The following is a 12,581-nucleotide window of genomic DNA, read 5'->3' as shown; positions in this document are numbered from 1 at the left end:
TTATTATTATTATTAATTGGTAATTCTAGACCTGTGACTGTGAGGTTCTGTTCTGTGTCAACACTATTGTCTTAGTAAAACAGAATGTGTTGGTGGTAGCCACATCTTACCATTCAGTTGGCGAAATGTACTTAAAAGAATGTGAGGTGATTTCATTTAGAAAAGGTCACGATTCTTAAAATAAATACTCTCTCGTTCAAGAATGTAAGGCGTATTTTATTTTGAAAAATCAAACTTTATAAGTTTTGATCGACAGTTTAACAAATTATATGCATATTTAGTATACAAATTTTATTTCAATAGATTTATATTTCAAAGTATTTTTTAATATGATGTTATTTTATAACAATTGACAACATATTAGAAGTGAAATTAACAAAGTTTACTTTTGATGACTTTTTCGAAACAAAATATAGAGGGAGTAGTTATTATTAGATGGACAAATTTGCACCAACATAAAAGAACATATCAAACCAATGATTAGAAATATACATATATTGGTTTTAACATTAAGTGGGAGTAATAAATCATCGATTTTATTTTGTTGCCAAGTTAAATACCGCTTTGCTCCATCCACTAATCCTTCTTTAGTCCTGCCTGATCCTGGTGCGGAGGGCCATTACTTATGTAAAACACTTCTCTTTTTTTTCTTTTTCTTTTTTGCTGACTTTTACTTGTCTAGTTGCCAGCATTGATTAAGAACATAATCACCAAGTTTTTTTTGGCCACCAGTTGACCTCTAGTTTTGCTTTCTCATGTGTAAGTCACATTCTGTGACCACTGAATTTGTATGCACCAACGGATTGTCTGATTGAATGTTGATCTGATTAACACAATGATCCTCTCTCTTTTCTCCCTGGAGCAACAGAGGCTTATCAACGAAGGTGCAGTCTAGAGATGGTCAAATAGGCCCCGGCTCGAGCCCTGGCATAATAGGCACGGCTCAGTCATGATCCAAACCGAGCTGGGCTGAGTTAGCACTGCATGAGGCTATGGATTGTGCCTTTGCCGAGCGCGCGGCACGGCAGGCCGGCATAGGTACAACCCAGCACGAGTCAGCACGGACGGGCACAACCCGGTCCGGCATGTTTAGACCCGGATATTTTATGTTTGCTATGTATATTTTTAATTTTGCAGGTATTTTTTAATCTATTTTCTATATTTTTATCTTATTTTTATCTATTTTCTATATATATTTTTAAAATTTGTAGCTATTTTTTATTTTTATTTTTTCGAGCCGCCTGTGGAACCATACCCGTCATGCCCATCAAACCAGTTGTGCCACCGGACCGCAATCGTGTCTGAACCGATCCGACACGGCATGATGCATGACGGGTCGTGTCGTGGACCGAGGGCACGATATGCAGGCCAACATGGTACGACCCATTATACTAGTCGAGCCTGTCGGGCCATACCTAATCAGGCTGTGTCTAACCGGGCCTGTGCCGACCTGGTCCGACTGGCCCATTTAGCCATCTTTAGTCTGCAGTCACATTGTTGTGATGGGGAATTTGCCAACCGGGTCAGGGCGGAATCAAATCCATGGTAACCTAGGCTTTAGCTTAGAGTTTGGACCCAAACTTTTATTGAATTTTACTATATAAATAATAGATTTTTAAGATCTAGCCTGAACTTAAATAGGCCGGCCCCTGATTTGACCATGGCTGGTTCCGCCCCACCGGGTGCTCACCCTCCGTCCTCACCTTCCGGTTGAGCCCCAACAAGACAGGCTACGACCACATCGGACGCCAACGCCGTGGTCAGGTACCACAACCTGCTGCTCCGAGCGGCTCTGGGCAGCCTCAGGGGCAAGTACCCCTATGCCAGGATCATCTTTGCCGACTTCAACGAACCTATCATCAGAATCCTCGAGAACCCCAGCCACTTCGGTAAGCCTTACATCTTTTCATTCCAGACTAAACCTCCGTTTCGCATTGCGGTAGTTTTTCAAAAGCATCTAGTTTTTCCTAATTTTGGGAACAGCAATCGGTTTCTCTGATTCTTGCACGGCACAATCATTTGTAGTTTTGCAAATTGCACTCGCTCACTAGCATGAAGTTTTGCAATGTGCAGGCTTCGTCAATGACGTTCCGAAGGCTTGCCGCGGAGCCGGCGGCGCCTACAACTAGAGCCCCCAGCACCTTCTGCGGCATGCCCGGAGTGGCCGCTTGCCAGAACCCGGCGGCGTACGTGAGCTGGGACGGGGTGCACTACACGGAGGCCACCGATCGCTTCATCGCCAAGGGGTGGCTCGACGGCCCTAATGCCGACGGCCGTCGTCTCGTGCGCCTCCGCCACCAAAGCCGAAGGCCGAACTCGACCTCGAGCGGAGCTGGACCGCTTCCTGCCTGTGATCCGGTCCATGTACGTCGGCCCGGCCTCCGCACGCCGCACCACTGTTCTGGGAAGCATCGTATGCCATCCATGTCACGTTGTACCTCACCATATCTTTCTGTGATTCTGCTTGTGATCGTCACGGGTGAACACGTGAAGTAGGGTTGGGGGATGGCCAACAAGTTTCAGTCGCAGCTCGCATCACGTGGATTCAGTGGTGAAGCTAGTCTTTGCCATCGGATCAAGTGAGCCCGATAAAATTCTGCGAATCCTATGAAAAATTATTATATCATCTGTGTTGTTGATTTCATCGTGCATAGATGATGATCTGGATGATATTCCCGGCTAGCTCTGTCCCTGAGTGGATTTCCACAAGGTACAGCCACCGTACCGGCGCTCATCGACGATTCTAGAAAAAAAAACTTATTGGCATGCTTGCAAGAACTTCACCTAGCGGAGCCGAACCACTGTTCTGATGAGATCGTGTCACGTTACACCTCACGGCTCACGGTATCCTTCTGTGATTCGTGTCTTGATCTCGGCACGAAGAAGGAAAAGACTTACGTGGTCCTTCTAAGTTCTTAACCGCGCGAACTCTACGTCCCTAACCATATGACACTCAACAGATCCATTAACGGGAAGTCTCTTTTCAGCCCAAACAACAACGCAAACTGCACTCGTGTTGGCCTATTGGCATGCCTGTGCATGACCGGTGTTAGTAACTTATTGGCACGCTTGTGATCTGTGTTGACTTATTGCCACGCTTGCGAGAACTACGCAACCGCAGCAGTTTTGGCAATCTAGTGCCGAAGAGCGGTCAGTATCGGCGGATCAGCGTACAGCCACCCCTTGGCGACGTAGCGGTTGATGGCCTCCGTGTAGTGCTGCACCCCGTCCCAGCTCACGTACGCCGACGGGTTCCGGCAGGCGGACACCCCGGGAATGCCGCAGACGGCGCTGCCGGATCCGCAGCACGCCTTCAGAACGTCGTCAGGGGCCACTCCTGCACGTCGCAGAATTTTCAGGCAAGTCAGTGACTGCAAAACGTCCAGGCAAGTCCGAGGACGTGCAAGATCTGGAAATGAAAGATGCAGAGCTCACCGAAATGGTTGGGGTTTTGGAGGATTCTGCGTATTGGGTTGTAGAAGTCGGCGAAGATGATCCTGCCATGGGGGTACTTACACGTGAGGCCACCCACGGAGCAGAGCGTGGTAGGCATGTTTGTTTTATGCTGTTTTTTTTTCTGTTTTTGTTAAAAGTTTAGAAGCTAGAAGATAAAATAAACGGGTTTGTTGAAAAGTGGTTTATAAGAAGTTAGAAACCTGTTTCTGAGAAAATAAACTAGAAATTAAGAAGCTAGCTGAGAGTAGTTTTTCTGAGAAATAATGTGCTGAAAACAAAAAAATATTATAAAATCTAACAGCTAAAATCCAAAAACAAATTTTCAGAAAAACAAAAACACGACTTTTCAGAGAAAAAAAATAAAAACCTAAATAAATAGGCCCCTAGCCACGTCGTTGACGCCGCGGAGGCAGCCCATTCGGTCGTAGTCCGTCTCGTTGGGACTCTGCCGGAGGGTGAGGACGGTGGGCGAGCACCCGTTCGGCGGGTTCCCCGGCACGACGATGTACGCCGCGCCGTCGTCGATGAGCCTCTGCCATGATTGCAAAGCTCGATCACTGACTGTCAGTGTCAAGCTAGCTAGAACTGATGAAACGGCGTGGACACTGAACAGAAATGTGCTGTACCTCCACGGCCATGCCAATGGTTTCCACAACTTTTGGCACGTACGATCTCACTTCGGCCTCGGTCTTGTTCGCCATCCAGAAGAAGTTGTAGTCGTTGACTCCAAACTCCCCGACGACAAAAAGTGATTTACCGAAACAACCCCCGGACCCTGCACCAATCGGTTTCTTAATTGTCAACCTCATTCAGTAGAAAATGAGCACAACAATATGTGTACTCTTGAAGAAGACATGCTGATAGTTACAGAGCAGAGGACACAGGGCACACCTTCCGTGGTGTTGCAGAGCGACGGCCTGAGCTTCTCGAACCAATCGAGCTGCACGTCCAGCGAGTTGTTCAGGAGCTTAAACTGGACCAGGTTGTTCCTCTCGAAGAAGCCGACCTCGATCGCCGTCGCGCCGCCGACGGCGAAGTGTACGCCTCGCGAGATGTCCGAGCTGTTCCACAGGGAAGCTGGGAGGAACGGGAGGCCAAACTTCTCGCTAAAACCGCGGGAACGAAGTGTTAGTGCAGAATTTCAAATTAAACATGTGCTCAAACTACAGGTAAGTGCGTGTTCAGACTTCAGACAGTCAAATTCTGACAAGAAATGCATTAAGTTATTTGGAATTACCGATGAAATCTATGATGACTCTTCCATCGTTGGTGCGCCCTGTGGGGCGGCCGAAGAAGGTCATGCCGTCGGGAGGCTTGTCGATTCACACAGGAATGACTGGAGTTGCCATGATGACGAAGTTGCCGGTGTCGATGTAGGAGTCCCCAAGGGTGAACATGGAGGTGAAGTAGCCTGATGAGCCAGAGCTCACGCCGGAGAGACAGGCGAGGAGGAAGACGAGTGAGAAGAGAAGTGCGAGCTCCATGGCTGCTACTACATTTTTGACAAAAAACTTGCGTGTCTTTATTAAAGAAGGAGACGGCTGCTACAGTTTGCAAGGGAGAAGAAGACCAAGTCACAAGTTGGACTAATTGTTGCGCCATGGAGAAATGCTTGGATACGTTTGGTCAACTGAGGGGCACTTATGCCGCGCTATGCCGCCCTCGTACAGTTGTGTTTGAGGTCAAATCATGTACGTCTTAGATCGTGTCCGTTTGAGACCTTCGTTATACAACGACTTAAAAATTCTTACTGACCATTGTTTGTTTTGATGAAGAAGACTTCAAAGTTCGGACCATGTGGGACACTGCATGAATGGGTAGAATGATCTGCACTTGGAATCATCGTTGGTTTATTTGAACAGCAGAAGCTTGTGATGAACTGATGATACGCCAGTTGTAGATTGTGGAGCGTCTTTTTTTCCCTGTACATACATAGAATATAGCGCAGCACATTTTTTTCTCTCGCCGCATTGCATTTCTGTAAAGGAACCGCCTCAAAAGCCGGAAATCTTCTTCTCGGGTTCGTACAGATGCCCAGCAGACGGGTCGCCAGGCAGGTGCCCGTGCGACGAATTCACGACCGACGCGCGGTCGGCACGCACGCAGGCTCGTGGGCCGAACGCCGGAGACCGGAGCGGCGCCTGCCCGCAACCGTAGCCGCGCGCGCGCGGGGAGCGGCCGCTAGCGTGTTGGCATAGACCCTCCCAAAGCCGCGCGAGCGAGCCCGACACGCTGACTACTGTACTGTGTTTTCTCGTGCGCCTCGAACCCGCGCACTTGTGCGAACTACATCTGTTTTCCAGTTCTGGATCCAGCACGTGTGCTCGCATTTTTTTAAAATTAATTCTTAGATAAAAATAGTACATGCATATAAGGTATGTTTAATAATCAAAATGTGTACATGTGGTACATAAGGTTAAATCTTTAATTTTATTTAGATGTCTGTTAGAATGTATTTATGTGAGTTAGAACGTATTAATACGAGTGTGCAGATGTAAGTATTATGTGTATGCGTGTGTGAGTGTGTGTCCACTTCCTCGTCCTAAAAAAGAACCCGCGCACACGCCCGAGTACACCATCCCAAACGAAACCCCGCGCGGCTCGATCGGGCGGGATCGCGCATGGCCCCCGCCGCCGACCCGCCGAGCTGGAACGCCTCCAGCCGGTGATCCACGGCTCCACGCACGTACATCGACCCAGGCCACCGCGCACCGCGCCACGACCCTTGCGGCTGCTCCCGCCCGGAGGCGAGCGTGTTGTGCTCTGACCTCCTGATAAAGAATCACAACTTGGTCATGTCACGTAGTACACGGAGGCCACCGATCGCTACATAGCCCAGGGGTGGCTCAATGGCCCTTACACTGTTACACACTTACGCTGCGCCGATACTGAGTGCTATTCAGCAATAATTCTGTGCTCTCCAGAGCAGTCTTTAGATTGAAAGCATCTGACTCAACCTCAATCATGCCCATGCCCAAATCAGCAGCAAACTTCAGAGCTTGCAGGCAAAAATTAAAAAATATAGACAACATGTACACTGTATATTGTAAAAATAGATAATATATTATCGTATTTATAAATTTAGCATGTATATTTGGTACCTTATTTATCAAAAACGTGATTTCAACATCTGAGTGCCAAATACAGTCTGTTTTTTTTTATCTGTGGTGCCGAATATGATGCACAGTGTCGTATTCAACACATCAAATGTCGAAATCACATTTTCGGTAAATAAGGTACCGAATACACATACTAAATTTGTAAATACGGTAACATATTATCTATTTTTACAATATACGATGCATATATTGTTTATTTTTTAATTTTGGCCGAGCTTGCACGCAGGCTTTTGGCATCCAGATGTTCACATTCACACCGCAAGGAAAATCATACAGAGGTTGGTTGAATAAACAGCCCCAAAAAATTGATTGGATAAACATGTGGGCTCTCAGCTGTTACAAGTTACAACACTCTAAAATAAAAATCAATCAATCAATTTAACATAAAGGTCTTAATGTCCCGTCAAGAAACATGCATCAAGGTCTTAATACAACAATAGAACATGTTAATCCTACCAGCAACTAAAAAAACTGCTCCAAGAACTAGCGAAGAGCCGAAGATGCCATGGTCTTGGTCACGGTCACTCGCATCAGCCATGCAACAGTCCAAGGCAATGAGGCACCCGACGCACCTGCAGATCCAGCGATACCCCACTCGTCGTACGTGGGCAGGCCTCGTAGAAACATCGTCTCGCCGGAGCAGGACGGCGCGGTGTCGTACCCTGTCCAAGAAGCAGAGGCCCCGGCACCCGGCGTGCAGAGTGGAATGCCTGAATCCACATTGCGCAGAACCCAAACCCCAGAACGGACCACCCAACCGATCCATGCTCCACGCGCGATGGTACCGAACGGAGGCTCGATCTCGGGAACCGAAGCGAGTCCCGTACGTACCGTCGTCGAGGTCCTCCCCGGGCTCGTCCTCGTCGTCCTCCTCCGCCTCGTACTCGTCGTCGACGCCGGCCGCGTCGTCGACGAACTGGAGGACGCCGGATCGGCGGCTGCGGCGGCGGAGGATGACGAGGGCCCCGCGTCCTCGGCGCCCTTCCGCCTCTTTCCGCCGGCGGGTTCGGCGGCCACCTGCTTGCCCTTCCCCTTCGCCGCCATGGCGAAGGGAGCAGCGAGTGAGGGGAGTGGGCACGTAGTCGGCTGGTCCGGGTCCCACTCTTCCCACTCCTACAAATAGCTTAGCTTGAGCAGACGAGGCCGTTGTGCCTTTTTTTTTTTTTGGAAACGAAGGGGCCGTTGTGCTTGAACCGCCTTCCTTCCTCCCGCCTAAACAAGCCTCCTCCTCCTCCTCCCTTTTCCCTTCGCAAACAAAATCAAGAAACGCCACCCGGTTCTTGAATTCTTGATCCCTCCTCCGCGTGCAGGCAATGGAGTTCTTCGAGGACGCGCGGTCCGTGCGGCTTAAGAGCCACCTGGGCACGTACCTCTGCGCCGACGACGCAGAGGCCGTCTCCCACGGCTACCGCCGCAACTCCCGCGGCACAGTCTGGGCCGTGGAGCCCGCCGGCGACGAGTACGTCCGCCTACAGGGCCAGCGCGGGCTCTACCTCGGCGCCGCCGATCCCGCCACCGCGCTCGACGCGGCCACGCCCAGCTGCAGGGTCGTGCAGGGCGTGCCGTCCACGCCCAACGACAGCGCCTTCCTCTGGACGCCGCGGCGGGACGGGGAGCGGGGGTGCCTCACGCTGTCGGGGCCCCTGGGCCGCCTCCTCCGCGCCAGCTTCGGGGAGACGCCGCGGGACAACGCAGTCACGCTCGACTTCGAGGTCGAGCCGGAGGAGAGCTCCTGGGTGGTCGAGGTCGTCCCGGCGGAGCAGGCGGCGGGGCCGCGGCAGCCGCCCTGCCGCGCCCAATCCTGCGACGCTCGGATGGAAGCGACGACGACGACGTCGGACACCGCGTCCAGCGCCTTCGTCAGGTTCTATTCCGCCAAGGTATTCGAACAGAAGCCTGATCCTGATTGCTTGGTTCGTTCGTTCGTTCTTGATCTGACGGGTCCAGTTCTTGCATTGTTCCAACCTCCAAGCATGTTACCATTACCATTCGTTGAATTCTTGGAGAACGAATGCATCTTCTTGAGTTGCTAAGATTGATTGTTGCGTAGTTACCAGCTAGTTCATCCAATCAGTTCCAACTTGATTGGTTCTTGTGTAATTGACGCTTTTTCTGCTATGTTAATTTCTTGGGAAAATGATTACTGTTCTTATTCGTTCTGTCCTGAACGAGTTGCATTCTGATGAATTGGTGTCGCTGATCAATGACTTGTTATTTCAGATTAGTGATCTTGATTTAGCTTAATTAAGTTGTATCCAAGGCTAAGGAACTCGTAATGATTTAGGAATCAAAAAACAAGCTTGAGGAGCCGCCATCAGTTGAGGAGCCACTGCACATGCCGGCGCGGCGCACCATCTTCCACAACACGGCCAGGGAGGACGGCGGCGTGGACGACTTCGACGAGGGGACCTGGAGGTACTTCACGTTCAACGAGCAGAGCCTCGCCGCGCTGCGCCGTAGGCTCGAAGACGAGACCAAGCACAAGGATTTCGTCATCTGCCGCCGGAGCGGCGGCGCCCTGCCGAGGCTGTTCCCCGTCGTCCTGGACCTGCCGCCCGGCAACAATGAGATGGAGTTTGTCCTGGTCTTGGTGCCATCTAGAGGTAACACTGGGCCTCTCAGCTTTTCCATCTTGTATTCTAGCATCCTGCTCTTGTTTAACCTCTGAAAATCTGTTCATGCGGCTTCTAATCTCCTGTCCTTGTTTAATTTCTGAACATTTTTTTTGGTCTAGGAATTTGTGAAACAAGGACTGATGTTGTTTACCACCTGTTTTTGCAGCTGCAAATGATCTACAATGGCCATAAGGACGTGGCCTGGCATCGTTGTAAGAAGGATGGAGAGTACTTCGGCAGTTCGGCGCTCCGCTCTGCATTTTTGTAGTGTGTATCCTAGAGTTGTGCATAACTAGAACTGAACATAGTGCAATTTCAGTCACCTAGGATGAAGCTTATTTTTCCTTCGTTCTCTAATTCTGGACACTAAACATGTACTTCGCTTCAAACAGACAGGTAGATCGACAAGAATGTCAGAAAGGTATACAAATTCTTTTGGAAGTATGGTGCTGAATTTGTTCGGGAATAATAATGGAGTTACTTTTAGTCATCCAGCTCTTGAGTCTCTCTCTTATTCAACATGATGTTTGTTGTGTACTGTTCCTTATCAATAGCATATGTGCTGTGTTTCTTTTAGTTGCTTCAACCTCTTACTTTTGGCACTTCATTTCTGATGCAGATCACGCTGATCTGTCTCTCTGTCTTGTTCTTTCCTCCTCGTCCTAAACATTTGGCTTTGCCTGAAGCCGAGTCATTTCAGTTTTCATTGCAACAAGCCAAGAAAGCGATCAGCTCAGAACAGGCAACTGTATATCCTGTACAAATTCACAACATGCTTCAAGACCATTTATTTACTGTCTGAAGATTATGCACCACACAACATGAAGAAAAAACCACACTACTCCTGAAGGGAACGCTTTGCATCAACCCCAGCTACATGATATCTATCTGATCTCTAATTCTCGCTGTAAAACCCACATCACCTTCCATATATGAACAAAAGCATCTAAAGTAACAAACGGTTATGCACGCTAAGATAAAAAACCATGCAGAACAATGAGTCAACAAGTTATTTGGTCCCTGAAAGTGGCAATCTCCTCAAATACAGGCAGCCTCCTTGACCTGAATGGCGTCCACTCATTCATCACAAGGTCTAGTCTCTCCATGATCTCTTCACTGACACTCAAGCCAACATCAAACGGCGACGAAACATGCATCAATGGGTTGAGCTCACGGAGAAGCTGCTCAGCGCGGGCAACCACCTTTGCATCGTCTGATCCATAGGTTCTGCGCAGTAGGACATCCTCGAGTTCTTGTTTTGCCTCCTCATGTCTACCCTGCTTAATCAGGCAGAGCCCAAGGTTGCACACCCTGTTGGCATCAGGCTCAATAGATTGTGCCTTGCGGTACACCAATTCAGCAGCTTCGTAGTTGTTCTGCTGCATGTAAGCCCACCCAAGATTGCCCTGTGACGGATACCAGGGAAAGTTTCAGTAAGCTGAGTGTAACTGAAAACTTCATCGACGGTCAAATTTCAATCAGTAGGAGTAACATGAGGAGCAGTAACCCGTACCAGAATGCGAGACGTTTCCTGCTGAATGGAGACCTGGAACTTCTTGCCATGGGAGCGTGCTTTCTTTGTCGCCTTCCCGTTGAAGGCCTCACCGAGGTATATCATCTTCAGCTTCTGTTTCAGTAGCTCTATCTGTTCCTCGACTTTCCCGCACTTCTAAAAGATGTGACCACATCATGTTAGAATGCATAAATCCTTGAGCATTTGTGCAAGATGTGATGCACCAAAAATACACCTTGTAGAGGTCGATGAGGAGGTTGTCGAGGGACTCCTGGGCCTGCTTGGAGCAGAGGTGCCTGAAGGATCTGATGGCCTCGATCGCCTCCTCAGAGCGATCCTGCTGCTTCATCACTACGACCATGTCCTTCAGGGCACTATCCACCCTGTCCCCGGAGTTGATCGCCTTCCAGAACCACACGATCGCCATATCCGGCTGCTTCTCCACAAGCTGATTCATGCAATGAAAATCATTTCACGCAAGTTAGCGATCAAGATGGTTGGGAGGACTTCAGCTAAATTTTGTACCACTAGGTCCACTACTAGTAAGCATGAACTAAGCCGTGTGCAATTAGGTGTTTTAACTTTTAAGTACTAAATATGAACCAATCATGAAGCACGCAATTGTTTGGAGATTGGACCAGTGAATAACTCATCCCCGTTGGATCATTATCCATTTCTGGTAACCATGTGCTCCAAGCCTAATATAGTAGTAGTAGTACTACATAGAATGACTCAGTGAACAGTATAGCAAAAAGCACAGAACCGAACGACAAGAACTATCACAATCAATATCCATATCAGCCAAAGGCAACCTTGCCATATTTGCAAGCATACCATATTGAGCTTTTTTCCAGTCACTGGAAGGTGCCACCAAATTATACTTCTGGAGGTACCGAAATTTGGTACCTTTGATACCTCCCAAGTTAAAATTCTGGGTACCTCCCAAGGCAGCGATGTTTTTGTCAATTGGCTAACAGATCGTCGATGGTAAAAAGGCTCCATGATATTTAGTTTCTACCGACAAACAAAAATGACCAAAAATAGCTGATATTCATAATCAGGAAAACATCTACTGTTAGGATTAGCGAAAAAAGACCTACTAACGCATAAGGTGGTTTGTGTCAACACACCAGTGTCTAGGGCAAAGGTCAATTGGCATGGAGAGCAATGAAGGAGGCACCCAGAAACATACAAAAGACGGTTGCTTCCATGCAAATATAGCTGGACACTCGTATGTACACAAGCTAGCTACTGCCAGATTGATATGCCAATTCGGTATTGTTAAAATCTAGTCAAGAAAAGGCAGAGACAGAATTGGCAAGAACAGGGAAAGCCAGTAACCTGGAGGTGCTTGGCCCTGACGTACGGGCTGTCGCCGGCGGGCACCTTGTGGACGACATGGAACAGATCGTTCTTCTCCCCGCCAACACCACCACCTCCTCTCATCTTGGAAGAAGCCATGGAGGAGAGCACTCTGAACGGAGGCTTGGCGAGAGAGGAGCAGAGGTGCGTGGGTGATGAGAACAATGATCAGCGCCCACGGATAGGCGGTTTGCGGGATCTGGGGGTAAGAGGGGGACCGGAGGAAGATGACCCGGGGGGGCGGGGGTTGAACCTGGACGGGAGAGCGTCCGGGTTCCAGCGCGGGGGTTGGATGGGGACATGGCGCCCATCTAGCGAGACGGGTGGCGTGACGTGTCATGATCCGAGCCGGGTCAATGGTGTGCTCGCGGCGCCTTGAAGGAGAAAGGGGGTGGGTTGTAGGGATGGCAATTTATTTTTCTTACATATTTACTTGTAGATAAATATTTGAATATGAGTAGTATTGGATATTTATAAATACATTTATAGATGAAAAATATTATCCGATGAGTAGAT

At 48.9% G+C, this 12,581-nt stretch overlaps 2 protein-coding genes and 1 pseudogene across 3 annotated transcripts; 1 reads left to right on the top strand and 2 right to left on the bottom strand.

Annotated features, from left to right (window-relative positions):
* Positions 1-3,134: 3,134 nt before the first annotated feature.
* On the bottom strand, positions 3,135-4,940 carry LOC133883913 (GDSL esterase/lipase At5g45910-like; annotated as a pseudogene).
* Positions 4,941-7,888: 2,948 nt separating this feature from the next.
* LOC133884145 (uncharacterized) lies at positions 7,889-9,458 on the top strand. The gene is made up of 3 exons (XM_062323506.1): positions 7,889-8,455; positions 8,860-9,178; positions 9,310-9,458. Exons 1-3 carry the CDS (start codon positions 7,889-7,891, stop codon positions 9,456-9,458), a joined length of 1,035 nt encoding a protein of 344 aa, XP_062179490.1.
* A 485-nt stretch (positions 9,459-9,943) lies between these two features.
* On the bottom strand, positions 9,944-12,277 carry LOC133885774 (protein SULFUR DEFICIENCY-INDUCED 1-like). 2 transcript variants are annotated; one of them, XM_062325522.1, is made up of 4 exons: positions 12,045-12,277; positions 10,939-11,151; positions 10,704-10,856; positions 9,944-10,596 (listed from the first exon to the last, which is right to left on the bottom strand). In XM_062325522.1, the coding sequence occupies exons 1-4, from the start codon at positions 12,162-12,164 to the stop codon at positions 10,192-10,194; spliced, it is 891 nt and encodes a 296-aa protein (XP_062181506.1). In that variant the 5' UTR covers positions 12,165-12,277; the 3' UTR covers positions 9,944-10,191. The 2 variants fall into 2 exon arrangements, with proteins under 2 accessions (XP_062181506.1, XP_062181505.1); XM_062325521.1 differs by having other exon boundaries at positions 10,704-10,859; positions 12,045-12,276.
* Between the last annotated feature and the right edge of the window lie 304 nt (positions 12,278-12,581).

The sequence above is a fragment of the Phragmites australis genome, chromosome 11 (genome assembly GCF_958298935.1).
Source record: "Phragmites australis chromosome 11, lpPhrAust1.1, whole genome shotgun sequence".
NCBI classification, from domain to species: Eukaryota; Viridiplantae; Streptophyta; class Magnoliopsida; order Poales; family Poaceae; genus Phragmites; species Phragmites australis.
The sequence above is the reverse complement of the archived record's forward strand: the minus strand, read 5'-3'. Positions and strand labels throughout refer to the sequence as shown.

Coding starts and splice junctions, on each gene's coding strand:
- LOC133884145 (XM_062323506.1), top strand. CDS start 7,889: ATGGAGTTCTTCGAGGACGCGCGGTCCGTGCGGCTTAAGAGCCACCTG. Junction 8,456..8,859: donor TCAGGTTCTATTCCGCCAAG/GTATTCGAACAG, acceptor GTAATGATTTAG/GAATCAAAAAACAAGCTTGA. Junction 9,179..9,309: donor GGTCTTGGTGCCATCTAGAG/GTAACACTGGGC, acceptor TTTTTGGTCTAG/GAATTTGTGAAACAAGGACT.
- LOC133885774 (XM_062325521.1), bottom strand. CDS start 12,164: ATGGCTTCTTCCAAGATGAGAGGAGGTGGTGGTGTTGGCGGGGAGAAG. Junction 11,152..12,044: donor TCAGGGCCAAGCACCTCCAG/GTTACTGGCTTT, acceptor TGCATGAATCAG/CTTGTGGAGAAGCAGCCGGA. Junction 10,860..10,938: donor TCCTCATCGACCTCTACAAG/GTGTATTTTTGG, acceptor CACATCTTTTAG/AAGTGCGGGAAAGTCGAGGA.